Source organism: Peromyscus maniculatus, chromosome 2, assembly GCF_049852395.1.
Source record: "Peromyscus maniculatus bairdii isolate BWxNUB_F1_BW_parent chromosome 2, HU_Pman_BW_mat_3.1, whole genome shotgun sequence".
In the NCBI taxonomy this organism is placed as follows: Eukaryota; Metazoa; Chordata; class Mammalia; order Rodentia; family Cricetidae; genus Peromyscus; species Peromyscus maniculatus.
In genome coordinates, this window is record NC_134853.1 from 146,415,320 (window position 1) to 146,432,979 (window position 17,660).

General features: G+C 52.2%; 1 protein-coding gene across 5 annotated transcripts in view; it reads left to right on the forward strand.

The window, feature by feature from the left end:
- Nucleotides 1-6,438: 6,438 nt before the first annotated feature.
- The window catches only part of Csmd2 (CUB and Sushi multiple domains 2), a 576,074-nt gene continuing 564,852 nt past the window's right edge, over nucleotides 6,439-17,660 (forward strand). For all 5 annotated transcript variants that reach the window (XM_042271897.2, XM_042271900.2, XM_042271904.2 and 2 more), the window contains exon 1: nucleotides 6,439-6,729. In XM_042271897.2, the coding sequence (XP_042127831.1) occupies nucleotides 6,522-6,729 (208 nt within the window). In that variant the 5' untranslated portion in view covers nucleotides 6,439-6,521. The remainder of the gene's footprint in view (nucleotides 6,730-17,660) is intronic.

Consider the following 17,660-nt stretch of genomic DNA (forward strand, 5'->3'; position numbering starts at 1 on the left):
GAAGGGACAGAACTAGATGAAGGAATTAAGATAGAACATAGAGGGGATTGCAGACAAGTGTAGAGAGAAATCAGGCTAAAGATGACCTAAATATGAGAGCAGAATATAATAACTGTCACAGAATAATAAAGTATATGGACTAAGGAGTTTCGTGTACATAGATTTATTTCTTCCCATTAAAGATTAATTATCAGCTGGTTGTAGATTCTTCCCGGACCCTGGGAGGGGACTATCGAGGGGCTGCACCCCCATAGTCCTCGATAACTAATGATTATATGGACATGGGGGACCAGGGTGACTATACAGGTGTCAGGTTCTGGAGTCTATGTGGGTATGGACAATGTTCGCTGAACAGGAGGACTGAACAGAAATTAGAAATGAGTTCTGTTCTGAAAAGGCTGGAAGGAAAAGCCTCCTGGGTCATTTCAGAGGAAAGAATTCCAGGCACTGGGAACTCAAGGGACGAGATGAAGTTTTTGCCACCAGGAGCTTCCGGTCAGCCTGGGGGGACAGCAAATGAGAAAACTGGCCAGCAGAGAGCCTGGAGTGGCACAGACAGAGGCCTGTGGTGCCCCATGCCCTTTCTTGGTGCCACAGCCTGGTGCAGCAGCTTCTTATTATCTTACCTCCATGCACTAGCCGCTCTGGGATTTCTTTCTAGAAAATGCTACTTCCCACCTACCTTCCTGTCTCTTGACCGAGCATGGAGGCGCTCTTGTTTCCATCGCATCCCATCACCTAGCACAGTTAACTAGGCTTCGTTGTTTAGCTCTTCTTAGTACACCATCAACCAGGTAAGGGCAGGAGCCTTGGGAGGCGTCTCGTTCTTTCCGAGCGTTTCTTTGAACTCTAGCACAGAGCATACAAGGGAATACTTGTAGCATGAATGAACGAGTGAGTGAGTGAGGGGTTCATGAACGTGGCTGCCTAGGAAAACACAAAGAAAACAAAGCTATGCCAGGGTGTGACTAGCTGCTATAACAGCCCCCAGTCACTCAATGGCTTAGTACTGTTCAAGAATATTAGACACAGAATGGTCCGGGACGGGTATTTCTGGTGGGCAGGCGACTTTCCTTCCCACGGTGACTTAGAGACCCAGGCTTCATTTTCTCTGTGGTTTAGCCATCCCCAAAGGTTCTAAATCTAGTCCACTCTTGCTTATATCCCTTTGGCTAAGACCTGTCTCACACTTGGCAGCCAACTGCAAAGGTGGCTGGGAGATGTAGTCCCGACTGAGCATTCACTTCTCACTGACAGCTCAGCACTACACTGTTGACGTTTGGGTGGTACCATTCTTTGGGGGATGGAAGGAGCCTCTCCAGGAATCACAGGATAGTTAGCAGTAACCTTGGCCTCCGTCTCCTAGACACCAGTAGTACCTGTCAGTGAGACAACGAAAAATGCCTGCACACACGGTCAGATGTCCCCTGGAGGGAAAAATGATCCGCCATTAAGGATCTCTGTTTTGAAAAAGGGAAGGAGGTATTAGTGATGTCCAGCTAGTAGCCTGTGACTAAAGCACCATCCCACCCAACAGGGGGGCAGAGTGGGGAAGACTTACAAAGGGCTGCCTGGGGGAGGTGGCACTTGAGCTGGGTGGTACTCAGGAGAGGAAGTGACGTTGCAGGCAAGGGAAGTGAAGTGTGAAAGGTAAATGGCTATTAAGGGGAGCTTTAAGGAGCTATGATAAGCCTGGGCAGCCCCTTTTCTATGGATTATGACTTGGCACACACACACAGGGAAAAAAACTGAGGTGTCTTGTCCCCTGTGTTAGCCCTGTTCACATCTAGAGATTTTCCTGGAAGAATTCAAGAATGTGGTGGCCCCGACAGTAACACTGGAGGGAACAGCTTGGACTCTGGTCCTGCTCACGTCTCCCTCTGTGTTCTGGAGCTCAGTGTGGCCCCTCCTGGGCTGTTCATCCACGATTGTGTCGCCCATCATGCTAGCTCCAGAGCGCCAGCCTCACCCTTGAGAAATCCTCAGTCCTGTCTAATCATACTCAGGACTAGAACCCCACTCTCAGGCGGACCCCATCCTTCCTTCCCAGGCCAGCCCTGGCTCCAAAGACCCTCTGAAGGCTCACGCCTCATCCCTCAGCACCCACAGCCCAGCCTAGCCCTCACATGGCTGGAGCAGCCAAATGTGCTCCCTCTCTGCACAGTTCTCCTCTCCCCTTTTCCGTCCTCTCTCTCCCAGCTTCAGAAGGCTCTTTGATTTTCTTCTTGGGTCAGAAGGAAAGTTTCAGGGCACCCAGACTACAGTTCTTAGTTGAATCAGCCTGAGTTCTCCAAAGCATCAGGCTTTGTTTTCTTTCTAAAACAAACTACGATCTTATCTGGATATTAGGCTTATCTTGGCAAGTCACTACACTGCACTGGCTTTTTTTTTTTTTCTTTCTTTCTTTCTTCCTGCAATGTGATATTATGAAGAGACCTTGACCCAAGGCTGCTTATCTGGGGGAAGGAAAGGGGTGGCTCTGGGGCTGACAGCCACACTCTCCCAGGCCTGAGGGATGAGGGCCTGGAACGTCTCGATTCCTACTCCTCAGCCTCTCGGACAGGATCAAGCGACCTAGCCCGCTCCGTCTCTTCGGTCCTGCCTTTGCCCATATTCCTCGGGCCATTGCAGTCGCCCCCTGAGCGGTCACTTCTCCTCTGTTCCTCCCCTTCCTTTTCATTCTTCGCAGAGAGGTCAGACAGAGCACACAAAGTGCTGTGCCACTTGGCTCCATGGGCTAGAAAGGGAAATATACCTCTTGAAACGAGCACTGCAGCCACCTTCCATCGTAAGTCTTACTACCTACAATCCCCTGTGATGCCCACAGCCTAGCAAATACCCATCTCTCACACTCCTTTACCCACCTCCAAGCTGGGGCTCAAACTCGGGGCTTCATGCCAGCCAGCCAGCCAGCCAGCCAGCCAGCCACTCTACCACTGAACTGTACCTTCAGCCCTAACAGACACCCCCTTAGATCGGTGTTCTGATTGTCATCTGTCTGCTCCTCCTCCACCCGAAAAGCCCTTCCCACATGTTAGGTTGTGCTCCCACTTCCCAAAAGACATAACTCGATGTCGCCTCCCCCGTTTTTTAGTCTGTGACTTTATTCGGAGATAGTTTTTAGAGAGGCAATTAAGTCAAAATGAGATTGTTAGGGTGGGATCTTAACCCGAAATGATTGATTTCCTCTAAAAGGAGGAACTCTGGATGCAGGTGTGTAGAGAGGGGAGTGCCTGGGGAGATGCAAGAAGTCCCTTATGTCTACCAGCCAAGGAAAGAGGCCTCAGGAGGGGCCAAGCTCAGGGACGCCTGGAGCCTCCATAGCTGTGAGGAAATCGTTGTTGCTTAAGCCACGCAATCTGCAGTTATTTCAGCCCTAGCAAGAAGATATAGCTCTTTCCTATTGCACAGGATAAAGTCCAAATCCTCACCAGCCCTGAGGAGATCTGCATGATCTGCCTCCCGGCCTGAGTCCCCTCCATCTCTGCATCTCTGGACCATCTTTCCTGCTCACCTCAATCCAGCCTTACCCTCTGTCACTTGGAGCCTTCCCACAAGGAAGGTCTTGCCTGATCCCTTGGTACAGAACCCCCTTTGCGACTTGCTTAATTTTAGATCTGTTTTCATGGTCACATCACAGAGGGCTTCCCAGGTGATGCCTGTGAAATTCACCCCATAGTCTTACACCTTTCCTTCATCAGCACCCTTCGATAGGAACCTTAGGCATGCTTGCTTACTTAATGGCTTCATCAGGTTGAGAAGTGTCCACTATCCTGTGTATTTCTTTTCTAACACATTGTGTAAATGGATCTTCATCCTCTTCAAGTCCTTATCCTGGCATCATGGTCCAGCCCTGATCCTCCTGGCCTCCTTAAATTAGCCTTCTTGATACACCAAGTCCAAAGCCACCGTAGTGTTCTGATGAGGATCTGTGTAGCATGCTTCTTCTTCATCTGTGGTGATTATAGCTGTCTGGCTGGATCAGTTACCTGTGGGTTTCCACCTCTGCTTCCTCCCAAACCCGGACCACACACTGAGCATCTCCACAGGGCTCACAGCACAGCCTAGCACGGGGCCCCTGAACACAGGAGGCGCTGGGTAAATTTGTGTGGACCCAAATAGATCAGAGTAAGCCCCAGAGGTGGAGGATATGAGTAAGTGGGTCGTTTACAGGGATTAAAACTGTGCCCCTGCCTTCCACAAGCCCCAGGAAGAGTGGAGAGCCAGTCATTTTCCCAGAGGAATTCAGGGTGAACTTCATCTGTTAGTTCCAGTCAGCCGGCTTCTTGGGTAGGAGAAAGTCCACTGGCTTTGAGCCCCACAATTATGGAACAGGCCAGCTGTAGGCTGCAGGGGCCTGGCCATCACTGCATGCCTCTCCCTGGAAAAGAACCCTGCTCACAAGAGCAAGGGGAAGGGCCAAGAGTCTACCCTAGGCAAGGTCCAGGAAGCAGGAAAACCTCCCCTAAGGCCACACAGCACCATACCCTCCCTCCCTCCGCAGGGCTGGTGGGAAGGCTCAGCCAGCCTAGGCTAGCTGAGCTCTTTGGGGGGCTGGGTCTGGACAATGGGAAGCGAATAACCCCCTCCTCGCTGCCCCAGGCACATAAAGCCGGCCTTTCACTGGGGCTTTCTGGCCGCTTCAGTTGGTTCTTGGCACTCATCTAGGCCGTGTCGGTAGGGGCCAGGGAAGCAAGTGTGATGGGGGTGGGGAATGGGGCCCGCGATTCAGAGAATTCTCCGTGCCCACTCCGGGGGCCACCGGGCTGGCTCCCCAGCTGTGAGATGAGCTCATGCAGGGAAACCGGAACCATCAGGGGTGGGGTGGGGGAGGGAGAAAGACTCATATACCAAGCGCTCTGAGAAAGCGTGGCTCTGCGGAGCAAGTTTTTGGTGGGAATAAGAAACTAGCGTCCACTCCTCCTGCCTGTCCCCCTCCTCTCCAATCCTAGCCCTAATCCCGAAGCCTTCCCGCATGCCTTTCCCGGAACATTCCCAGGCTCGCCCACAGCTGGCCAACTTGGGTTTCACCAACCCCCTCAACCCAAGTCGCCAACCCTGAAGTCCCTCCCTTGGCCCTTCCCAGGAAATGTCCCGGCCTCGCCGCCTGCCATCAGTGGTCCTTGTCTCCTGAGCCTCCAGGATGCCAGAGCGCTGGCTTAGCCAAATCACCCGGTTGCCAGACTCCCTAAACGCAAGATCTGCCTCTCTGGGTGCTTCTGGCAGAGGGGGTGGGGTGTACACAGGCAGGTGCTTCTACGCTGCGCGCGCCAGGCGGGGCCTCCTCCCCCAGCCTTGCCGCTCGTGGTCCTCTCCGGTCTCCCCCACCTCCCTAAGCGTCTCTTCGCCCTAGGCAGGAGTTTGGCGTTGACGACGAAGGAGCCATCGTGACTGGCAGAGCAGCCTAGGGTAGACCAGACTGAGACTGCTGCCGAGGCCGGGTGGGGGATGGGGAGGGGACCTACGTTGAGCCCTTGAGGTCTGAAGGCAGCCGCTACCGGCCTGGGGAAGATAAGGGCTCACTTCCTTGGGAGAAGCTCATCTGGTTTGGGGCCCTGGCTGGGAAGATGTGGGGGACAAGCAGGGCCCATTCGTAATTTGAGGATAAATTGTACAAGTAAGTCTTAACACAGTCCTTCCGCCAACCTCACACCCCCGCCCCAACCGAGTACACATACCTGCGATTTTGTCTTAGGCTAGGGGTAGGACTGTCCTGGACCTAGTGAAAGAGACCCTTCACCCCGTTTCACTCACTCTTCAGTTCTTAACCCTGCCTCCTCCGGTGTCCACTCACCCATCTCCTGGGGTGAGCTATTGCGAATTGAGCCCCCGAGTGTCCTCCCCAGCCCTGAGACTGCAAGTTCAAAGCCAGCCCCCCAAATTATCTCTTAAGAGCCACGACTCGGGGAACTGCGATCTTCTTTGGCTACCTTGCCCCAGACAGCATTCCCATTTTCAAACGCGTGTGTGTGTGCTGAGTGTGTGTCTCTATGCTTGTGTATGTGTGTCTACGGGAGGGGGTGTATTAATGATCTTATAAATGAAAGCTGGAGGACTGAACTTAAAAGAAACTGGTCAATTGTAAAACAAATGGGAATAAACAACCCTTTAGATGTAATTTGTGGTTTATGTGGAGGTGCAGGTGGCGCTGAATTACCCGCCCCCCCCATTTTTTTCCTTAGCTGCGCCTCCACCCCCAGCATTTGGAGCGGCGGAGAAGCGGCTCCGGAGTGATTAATCCGGGGATAATTCACCCCCCCCCGCCCCCCGGCGCGAACCCCGCGAAGCGGGATTGGAGCGAGTCATTTCCGAGAGCACAGCGCGCCTCTCCCCGGCCGGGCGGACACTTGGTTCATTCCAGCCGCAGAAGCTCAGGGCTCCCGCGTACCGGGATTTTTTTTTTTTTTTTTTTTTTCTCCCGGAGCAGGAAGGAAAAAAAAAAAAAAAAGCTTCAGAGCTCTCCTGACCTCCTTTCTCCTCGGCGGCGAGCGGAGCCTCTCCCTCGGGCTGCCGGCCGCGCCATGCCGCGCTCGCGGGCACCGGAGCAGGGATGTTGCGGCTGCACGGCAGGGAGGGCTCGCGGCGAAATCGGGATTTGGGCGCTTGTGCCGGGCACCGGGAGTCGCTGGGGCCGCCCGCCGCCGCCACCACCGCCGCCGCCGCCGCCGCCGCCACCGCCACTACTGCTGCTGCTGGGCTGGGGGCTGCTCAGTGCCTCGGCTGCCGCGGGTGAGTCCGGCCGCGCCGCGCGCCCCACCCGAGCCCACCCAATCTCGACGCGGTCCCCGTCCCTTCCCCCACCCCGGCTTGGCTTCCTCCTCCCGATTACCCACCCTGCTTCTCATCTTCGCCTCTGTCTGCCTAGATCCTCCACTCCATCTTCGACCACGTCCTCACCTCTACCCTCATGGACGTCCCCAACCCCAGCCGCAACTTGGCCGGATCCGGCTGGTGTTTGGGGCCTGGGAGACAGACATCCCCTCCCCGGGTTGCGGGGCACCTGGATTGTGGCTTCAGTTCTTCCAGCCTCCCAGCCCCCCAAGGTGCCAGGCTTTTCCGGTATAAACTTTCCCGGAGCCCTACTCCCCCATCCGCTCCCCCATTATGCCTGGCACGCCCGTCCCGGGGGTTGGAGAGGCTCGGTGCGCCCCCTCCGCGTCTGCAGGGTCTGTCTTTCCCTGCCCCCGCCCATTTTCTCGACCAAAGCCCTTGCCCCCGCCCAAGCAGCCCAGAGACTGCGGTCACCACCCCCCTCCTTACACGCCCTCCGCCCCCTCGGTGCTCGGGCTTGGGGCGGGATGCAGGTAGGCGCGCGCCTAGGTCGGGGGTCCGATGCAATCTTTCTTGAAGGGCTTATGTGGGGGGCTAGAGGGGGCTGAACCACTGGAGGTGGAGGTGGGGGGTCGTGCCAGGGAGGGAGGGAGGGAGGGAGGGGAATGTCGCCGCCAGGGTCCGCGCCGACACATCCCCCTTGCTCGGTTCCCACTCCGCGCCAAAGTGCCCTTTCCCGCGCCCTGCTGCAGCCGAACGCCTGGGCTGCGGCAACCGTGGCGCGGGTGGCAGGACCCGGTCTCGTTTAGCCAGTTGGGACAGACTTGAAGGGTGAGGAGAGCCCCGGGACTTTAGGATGGATGTCTGGTTGTCTCTTATAGTTCGTGGCGGGGGAGGCACGTGGACTTTTTAGTGAACCCAGTCACACTAGAGGTTACTGGTTTCAACTGGTCCTCTCCTACTTTTCCCACGGCACCTTCCGAAGCTTAGCAACAACGTAGAAAGTTCCTGGTGCCTGTGAGGGGACCGGTCCAAACAGGGATGCCTGGGGTTGCATTTTCAGTTCACTGGATGCTGACACCCGCTGGGGAAGAAAACCCCAAGCACCTGATGCCCGGGCCTGGAGCCGGGACCCTCCACCATAGAGTAGCACTTGCTTGTTTGCTTGGTATTTTAAAACCACAGGTTGAGCCTCTCGAGCCTTGGCCTGGGCTATCCCCAAACCCTGCCGCTTCTTGGTAAGTGCGCCTCTCCCATGGTTGTCCAGTGAGTAAAGTGGTTAAAAACTCTCAGGCCCTCTCTGGCCTCCAGTATCTCGTGTCTTCAGACCTTGTCATCCATTCCGTAGTCACTCAGTGTTGGGGTTCCCTACCAGGGAGGGCTCCCCAAGACAGTCAGTCCTGTCTGTCTATCCCTTCTTGACCGGACTTTCTCAGTTCACCGAAGGAGTCATAGCCACTGACACCCAGAGAGGGGCGCCCGTGGTGCGCGTGCCTCTCAGCTTTGGCCTCTCACACACCCACACCCACCAGTAGGCTGCTCACACCAGTGCTTCTAGTCCCCAAGAAGACTTCTCGTGGGCTGTGGGCTCGGTTGGTACTTGCTGTAGGACCCACTGGATAGTTATCCGGGCTTAGGATCCTCTCTGCCTTGGCTAACTGGAACTCGTTGGGGGATTGCCGACTATGTTTTTCATGCTAGGTCTGTCCCTGCCCCCTTGAGCATGCCATGCCCCTGGGGAGAGAAAAAGGCCGACTCACCCGGGCCTGCACAGTGTTCAGGATTGCTGGAAGGCTGCCTTGTTGAGATCCATTTGTCGTTGTCTCTTGGGTAGGTACATAAGTCGGAGTGTGTGTGTGTGTGTGTGTGTGTGTGTGTGTGTGTGTGTGTGTGTGTAGGAGGGGCAGTTGCTCTCTGGCAGGCCCAGCTCTGGCTCGCTTCTTTTGGAAGCTCTCCTGTGCATTTCCACATACTGTCTGGCCTTGCAGTCAGCAGACATTTGGAAATGGAGTTAGTGACAGGTCTGCAGGATGTGATGTGTGAGGCATTGGGGAAGGAAAGGCATTCCTTTTGTGATCTCTTCACACTGTTGACTTTTAAAGATCCCTTGGGCACTGAGGACCTCCCTTGACTAGGGGGGCTAAAAGAATAAATATGAAAATTTGGTGTGTGTGTGTGTGTGTGTGTGTGTGTGTGTGTGTGTGTGTTTTCCTTGTCCATGCCTGTTTCCTTCCACTTCATCCTTCCTGGCCTGTCTCCCATCAGACCCCTGCCCCCACCTGTCTTAGACCCCAGCTTCCCCAGAGGCCTCTCCTTAGTTACCTGCCCCTTCTACTCTCTGCCAGTTACTCTCCCTCTTTGAAACCTGCTGATCCTTGGCCTGTAAGCAAGTGTGTCTTCCACATAAAACGCATCATAAAACACTTGGCCTTCCTGACCTCTTTTAACTACCTTCCCATCCCCCCTAAGCTCTCCTCAAAGGGGATATTCATTCACGTTCCCTGCTCCCAGACACGCCGGTGCAGCCTGGCACTGAAACATTCTAGAAGAGACCGTTTGTGATCATCCTCACAGCCAACCCCATTGCACTTCCTCTGCCTACTCGCCGTGGCCTTGGCCACTCTGAGCCACTTCTTTTGAAGTCTCTCTCTTTCAGGCTTTTGGGATTTTATACTTCATTGCCTCCCAGTCTCTAACACTGACACTCAGCTTCCTCCCTGAAGTGTGGGGTCCTGGAGCAATCACTTGGCTCACTCTGTCCTCATTCTGGTGAGCGCATCCCTGCTCAGTCCTCTAACACTATTCAGAAGCTTCCAGACAGATCTGTCCTATCAGACGTCTCCGGATGTATGTCTGTTGGCTTCCTAGTTCATAGATAAGCTCAGTCCATTCAGCCTGCACAGCCACTTGCCCTCTGGGCACCCTACCTTGGGGCTTCCCTCCTCAGGTAATCGCACTCCTCTTTCCCCTCCAATACTACCCAGTTGCCCAGCCCAGAGTCTTAGGTGGACCCTCATCTCCTTCTGCATCATTGGCCATTGAGGCCTGCGATCTGACCCCCTCAGCTCTTCTAATAGCTGCTTTTCTCTGGGTTGAGAAACTACATTTTGAAAAGGCCCGGGATGGACCTTCGTCCTCAAGGAGTCATTACAAATAGAACAGATATTAAGCCGTGCATGCAAAGAGTTCTGATTTTCTTCTAGGTCTTCACCTTTAGGGTTTAAAAAAAATACATTTTAGTTGCTGTCTTTTGCATTGCTTGTTACTTAAGGACTGACTTTTAGTCTGCCTCTTGCACCGGACGGACCCAGTGTTCTATTATGGTACCCAATAAATGTAAACATGTTTGTCTGCCTCAGCTACTAAGCCGTGAGCTTTCTGGGTGCAGAGACAGTGCTGTATTTCTCTTGGTAGCCCTAGCGCCCAGCTACGGGTGGCCTGCTCAGCACAGAGCTGCTGTCTGATGGGCAGCCGGTCCACCAGCAGAGGCTTTTCGTCTTCTTTTCCTCGGATACTTTTCCAGGGATGGATGAAGCAAAACTGAGTTTCAGGGACTAAGGAAGCCAGCTGGTTTGCAGAGGTAGCGCAGTGACAGACACCAAGTTCAGTTGCTCTACAACTAAATGTGACCGGTTGATAAACCTGTGTCCTAGATTCTAGAAGCAATGCAACAGGTCTCACCTCCCCTAACCCCCAACAGCATTAAACTGCTTGGTCACCAAGATGGGTTTGGGCTTGGAATCTCATTTACAGTTGGTTTGTGGGCTTAGGGCTAATAAAATAAAATAAACTAGGCCCACGACAGTACATCAGGCAATGTTGGCCCTGTCTGGGCTTGGTGACTTGTACACCTTGCATCAAAGGGACTGGAAAACTAGTATACAGGCTCTGATACACTGATGGGCTCTGTCGGTCCAGAAGACTCCAGCAGGTGGCCTTGGCAGCAGAGCTTCCTGTGCCTGGCTTGCCCACGTCATGTCACTGTCACTGACCAGCGGGAGTCAGGAGATTCACACGCTCCTGTTGGAGACCACACCGATCTTCAGAGCTCTCTAAGGACCCAGGGTCCCCACTTCCAAAGGGAGAAGTCCTTCTGGCGTTATGGATCAGATTCTAAAAGATAAGGACAGTTGACCTGGGCTGTATACCTGCCTTGGGATGGTACCGCTTAAAGGGGAAGGTGGGTCCGAGCAGCGAAGTGGGGGACCAAGGAGCCAGCCCAGGGAGGCCGTGTGCCTTTAACATGTGTTCTTCAAGCTAGGGTTCTCAGAAAGTTGTCTGGACAGCCAAGGGAGTGACACCTGTAGCTATTGAGAGCTCACTGCCAACGTCTCAAGCTCTGGCGTGTATTAATTAACTCAGTTTGCACAGCAGTGGTCTGGGCATAGTTTGGACCCAGGTCTACCGGGCCTGAGATCCGTTACACATTCCTCCAGATGTGTAACTCAGGGGACCCAGGAGGTATCAGCCACTTGGAATCCTTCTACCCTGGATCCCAAACTTTTAGTCATCAAAAAAGCAATGGTTCCTCCATTTTCAGTGCAGATGTCTCAGGGATGACTGTGAAGTCACTTCGAGGTTAAGCCTTGGCCACCTGTCTAGGTAGCACCCCCTATGTCGCAGGACCTTTGTCTTCCTCCCCACGACTCCTTGAGCTTCAGTCAGCTTCTTGCCTGGACTGTGAAGTTTCCAGGGTAACAAAGCCCTCATTTGCACCGTCTTCTCCCCTATGGCGTGGCTCCTAAACTGCTGTGGGTTCCCCTCTCCAACTGTAATGAAGCATTCTTCAGGGAGAGTGCTGGGTGGTCACCACCAGGAGCCATATCAGAGAAATAAATGTGTCTGGCTTGAGCCAGGGGTATAAAGGCAACTCATTTGGTCAAGTCCAATACACAGAAAGCCTTTGTGTCTGTTCCTGAGCTATCAGCATCTAAGGCCTGGGTGGGGCAGGAGCACTTGACTCATGACTCTCCTTGTTGGGGAGAGTTTTCCCACTAAAAACCCCATTTTACTTTCCACCTATCTGTTGCTATATCATTGGAAAATTTGAAACTGAACTGATCTCTAAGGGAATGTCAGCCCTCTAAGTAATCATCATCATGAGGTTGTGTGTGTGTGTGTGTGTGTGTGTGTGTGTGTGTGTGTATGTGTGATGCTAAAAATAGCATAGGTAAATTATTGAGAGTGCCAAGTAACTCTTAGAAGTTTAGTTGAGACTTTCTAGGGCTCACATTGCTGCACCAAGAGCCTTTTTCCCAGCCAATGTCTCCTTCAGACTCCCGTAAGTGCACCTATAATCCAGAAACTTCAAAACGGGCATGGAGTCCATCTTCTAGGTTTTCAGATAGAGAAACCGAGTAAGTTCCATTATTAAGTAGCTACATCTCTTTATTGATTGAAAGCAAGCAAGTGTGACGGTTGTAACTTTGAAAGGAGAAAGCGGAGACGGGAATTTAGACCATTGGTGGAGTCTATTATCAGAGGACACGCGGGCATTTTGTGTGGCATGATTGATGGCTTTCTGAGATGAGCCGCCGGTGTGGTAGGGTTGACGCAGGCGCCCGGAGGTTTGTCTTTCCGGTGCTGCCTGTCTCCTTGCCCTTCCCCCACCCCAGCCCGAGTCCCACTGCCAGTCATGCAGCACCACTGGAGGGTGGAGGTCAAAGCTCAGAGGTTTGCAGGATTGGGGAGGAGTGGGTGTGTCTGATCCCTTTCGTCGGGCGATGAAGAGGTGGAAACGGAATGGTTTATTTTCCCCATTAAACTGTCCCCAGCATAAAACAGCCACCTCCACAATAACATCCTGGCTCCCTGGGGACCTGTGTGGTCTTGCCCCCAGGTCTCTGTCATCTGTACAATCCTAGAAGGTTGGCTCACAGCGCAGTGACCAGGAGAAAGGCATTGTGCAGCCCAGGAGTCAGCAAGCTCGTCTAGCGTCCATCTGGCCTCTCACAACCTGTGTGGCCTTGAGATAATGAGGATAATTTCCTTTCTTTAACTGGTCTCTCTGTTTCCTTACCTGCCAATTGGGAGCAGCAGTAAGACCCACCCCGTCTATGCCAGGATGGACTTAGAAGCTCTTAGAATCCACAAAATAGAAGGAAGCCAGAGTTGTTACACTGGAACCTAGAGGTTTACCAGTGTGAGCTCTGTCCAGTGGTCAGGCGCCCGCGCCTCTGCCCACAGTCTGCCTGGCTGTGCCTTGGGGTATTCAGGGCAGTGGGGGAGGATGGACCTCAGCTTCCCATCCCTTGCCCACCTTTCCCTGCTATGAAGCCAGCACAGCTGCTCCTTGTACCTGGGAAAGAAGCAAGAAGCCCCCCCCCCCCTCCCGCCCCCATAGCTCACCAGACCTGTGTGCAGCTCCCAAAGCCCTGAGCCCTAGCAGCAGTGCTGTGAACCTAGGAGAGGGGAGACCTTCACAGACACACCCATTCAGAGGATAGGATCTGAACTGAGGTCTCTAACCCCTCCTGATAGATTTGGTCTTGAAATAGGCATGATCCCTAGAGAATCTGGAGGGGTGTTTCTAAATGACATCGACCTATACAATTCCAGATTCCTAATGATTTACTCAACACCGTGTTTTGAAGATACCACTGGTCACCTTTAATCCCAGCATTTAGGGAGGCAGAGACAGGCAGATCTTTGTAAGTTTGAGGCCAGCCTGGTCTACAAAGTGAGTTCTAAGACAGTCAGGGTTGTTACACAGAGAACCCTGTCTAAAGAAAGAAAGAAAAAGAAAGAAAGAAAGGAAGGAAGGAAGGAAGGAAGGAAGGAAGGAAGGAAGGAAGGAAGAAAGGAAGAAAGGAAGAAAGGAAGAAAGGAAGAAAGGAAGAAAGGAAGAAAGAAAAAGAAGGTCCCTCTGGGCTTCTTCTGTGTGTCTAGCCTGGGACTTGGGTTTCTGAGACAGTGTTACATTAGGAATTATTTACCTGTTATATTTTCTGCACCCGTTCCTCCACTCTTAACTTCTTTGACCTCATGACAATTCACAAAGTGCTGAGGAACCTCCTTGCACCTTCCATATCTCCTACAGGTTTTCTTGGGACTCTCCTTGATGATAACTCTGTCATTATCAATGGGAGCCTGGGGTATCCAACAGCAGGCTAATTTTCTATATTTTTTCCCATGATGTTTTGTAGCTGATGAATTGCCAGGACCTGGTTCTACTTTGAGTACCCAGAGTTTCTGCTTTCCCACATCCTCTTCAATACTTACATTACTTACTTTTCTGATTCTGCCCTTGGTGTGAGCTTGAAGTGACTTGTCACTGTTTTAATAACTGTTGCATTGCCTGATTACTAGTCAGTTTGAAAGAGTCTACTATGGGGGTTGGGGATTTAGCTCAGTGGTAGAGTGCTTGCCTAGCAAGCACAAGGCCCTGGGTTTGATCCTCAGCAAACCCAAGTGCTTGCCATCTCTTGGGTTTTTCTTTTTGTGACCTGCTCATGCATATTTCTTGTGTATTTTAAAAGTGTATTTTAGAATTAGTTTTGGCAAAGCTGGGAACTGAACTCTAGTATTCTGGGCAAGCACTTTCTCACTGAGCTGCGTTTCCAGCCCCTGCCCGCTTTGTGCTTGACTTTGAAACAGGACCTAAGTTGCCCAGACAGGTCTTGAATCTGTGATCCTCCTGTCTCAGCCTCCCAAGGAGTTGGGATTATAGACCTATACCATGAGACCTAGCCGAATTGCTAAATTGGATTCTGTCTCTCAAGATTTATTTACTTGTTTTTGCTTTATGTGGACGGGTGTTTTGCCTATATGTATGTCTGTGCACATGTGTGCCTGGTGCCTGTGGAGGACAGAAGAGGGTGTTGGATCCTCTGGAACTGGAGTAACAGACAGTTGCGAGCTACCAGGTGGGTGCTGGTAATCAAACCTGTGTCCTCTGGAAGAGCATCCAATGCTCTTAACCACTGAGCCATCTCTCCAGCTCCTAAATTAAAATTTGAGGAGTTAATTTGCATTTTGTATATTTTGAAGATATTCTGTCTTGTTTGCTGCATCTTTCTTTGGAAAGAGGCATTTCACTCTGACTCAGTCTGATACATCACTTTTTTTTTTTTCAGATTTTTGAAGCAGTGTGTCATATGTCCCAACCTGGCCTTGAACTTGCTACATAAGATGACTTTGAACTTCTAACTCTCTGTCTTGACCTCCCAAGTTCTGGGATGACAGGCATATACTCCCATGCCTGGTTTACAGGCTGGGAATTGGGCACAGGACTTCTTGCATGCTAATGAGCATTATACCAGCTGAGTTACATCCTCATCTTCAGGCACATTTTAAGGAAGGCAGGATCTGAGAAACCCGAGTGTGTTGCTGAGCGTGGGGACAAGGCAGGTTCCCAGTCCCACCCGACCCCTTGTTTTACGGAGTCTGAGATCCTTTTTGTCCATTCTGCACTTCCAGGTTCTCCAAGAGTTCCCCCCTTCTGGCTCAAGGCATTTGTTTCCTGCAGACCCCAGTTAAAGTACACATGAATTAATCTGCGGGCGCTTCACTTAGAGGATATGAGGAAATAGAGATCTCTTGCAGGCATATACTGAAGGCCTGCACTATCCCGGACCCTTAGAGGGGCAGTGGTAATCTTGTACAGGTTCACAGCATCATTTTTCACTGTGAAATGGGGCAGCAACCTAAATGTATGTGGACAGATAAGGGACAAGTAAGTGCCATGAGGGTAGCACAAATACAGCTTTTTAAAATGATGTTCAGCTGTGCCTTGTGTTCGTTAATTTTCTCTTTGATATGGTTAAATATCCAACAAAAGCAAATTAAGGCTTAAGGAAAGGCTGAGAGTAGGGTGGTCCGGGGAACACAGGTGCTGTTGGGGGAGCCTGGAGGATCGTAGAGAAAAGTGAGCTGGGAGAAGCTCAGAGGACCTTGTTCCTCCCATGTCTCTGCCCTGTGCCCCAGCCTCGTGGGTCTGAAGGAGCTGTCAGAAGCCCATAAAAGCCACTCCACGGATCCTGGCTCCTGTGTCACTGTGCTGCCTCTACATGAGTGTGGCACAATTTTCGTCACTAGAGAAAAAGGACAGCAGAGCCCCCGCCTGCTGGGGCTGGGTTAGCAGGGCGTTTCACGGTTCCCACTTGTGGGGAGATTGCATATTCACCTTCATCCGAGCGAGCCGTGGGTACCATTCAGTTTGGTTTCTGCCTTGCTCTTTCCTTATCTTCCTCCCTTTCCTTTTGGGTACCCCCTACTTCCTAGTCCTTCACTTCCCTGGACATCAAGACCCTCAATCTCTGTGGAGGTCATCATCCTCTCTATGCAAACCTCACCCTTCCTCAGAGACTCTTCCTGAACTTGACGTCATTGCCTCCACCCAGGACCTCTTCCTTGGCCTCTCCTCAAGTCTCTCTTCAGCTCAAACAGCTCTGACAGCTAGCAGGGTTTTAAGACCTTTGCTTGCTCCATCTGCTTATGACCCAAGGGCTAGCACACTAGAACATTAACTGAGAACCAAGTGCAGTGGCCCTGAGCTGGGGACACAGACACAGATGCCATTTCAAACCAAGTTCACCCCCTGAAGGACGGCTGTAAGGTACCTAGGGCCCGGGGAGCTCTAAGCAAAGCGAGGAAGGGGGTGGGCTACCCTGGGTTGCCTTTGCCTTGCAGATTCTTCAGGCATGAGCAGGTGACTACTAGTTGGTGCCAAGAATACGGAGTTGTATGTTTGAGTAGCGGCTGTTTTGGGGGTTGTGACATTGCATTCCTCCCTCTGCACTGTGACTGTTTGTCCAAAGCTGTTCTTTACAGAACTCTCATGCCGTGGGCTGCACATTTCTCCCTTACACCTTACAGCACCCCCAAGAGATGGGTCTTTTTATAGTCGGGTAAACCGAGGTTTAAGAAGTATCGGTTACTTGTTCAAGTCCATCCAGGCACGGGGGAGGGTGGGGAGGGGGGGGGAGAGTCTGGACTTGAGATTTTAATTCGAAAGCCCATAGGCTCAGCCAGTCCTCAGCTTCCAGTTAAGCCATAAAGTCCCAACCTGTCTCTCTCACCTTCTGAGTGAGTATTTAGGAGTGAGCCAGATCCCTGCATTTTTTCATGCATTTCCCCTGACCTACCTTCTGTCTGTGTCTGTTCAGGAGCCACTTGGCTATCCAGCTCCCCTAGGAGTGAAAGTGAAGTTTACTGAAGATTAACTTCTACCCTTTCACACAGGGTCACATCACTGTGACCCTGACCTGGAAGGGACCTAGGAAGGTCCTCATCGTCTTTGCCTTTCCATCCACATTAATTCTCCCTACTTCCTGCCCCTCTGTCTCCTCTTTCTTGTCAGCCCCAGCACTCACTGTTCCTGAGGCTACTGTACCCTGGAGGTGATTATCAGAGTGACAGCTTGTGTTAGTGACATGTGCAGTGCCCCCACCCCGCCCCCAGGAGACTGGGCAAGCTTAGCATTCCTGAACTACTCACATAAGCCCTGGGGTGTGGAAACTCCTCAGTCACCGAGTGCCCCCAGCCAGGACACTCTGGAAGCCTGATTCACAGCTTCCCTTGTGTGCAAATGCCCACTATTCTAGCTCTAATGCTTGTTGAAAAGCAGACAAACGTACCTACGCGTTGTTTTCCTCAGGTCTGCTGGTGGGAGGCAGCATGGGAGGCTGTAAGGAAGCTCCAGAGTCGGGCAGCCAAGCCCCATCTTCAAGTCTCCCCTTCATCCTGGAAGGGGCAGGACCTACTTTGTGGGAGAAAGTCACCAGAGGAGAGGGGCCCTAGCTCAGAACGGGGCATTTAGAACTCTCCCAGAGTAAAAGCAGAGGTTTATCAGGGAAACTGAGGTAAATGGTCAGTTATGCAAGTGAAGTGCCAAGACTGGAAATCTACAGACAATAGGAGGCTCAGGGATATCACCTGTCAGTCTGTCT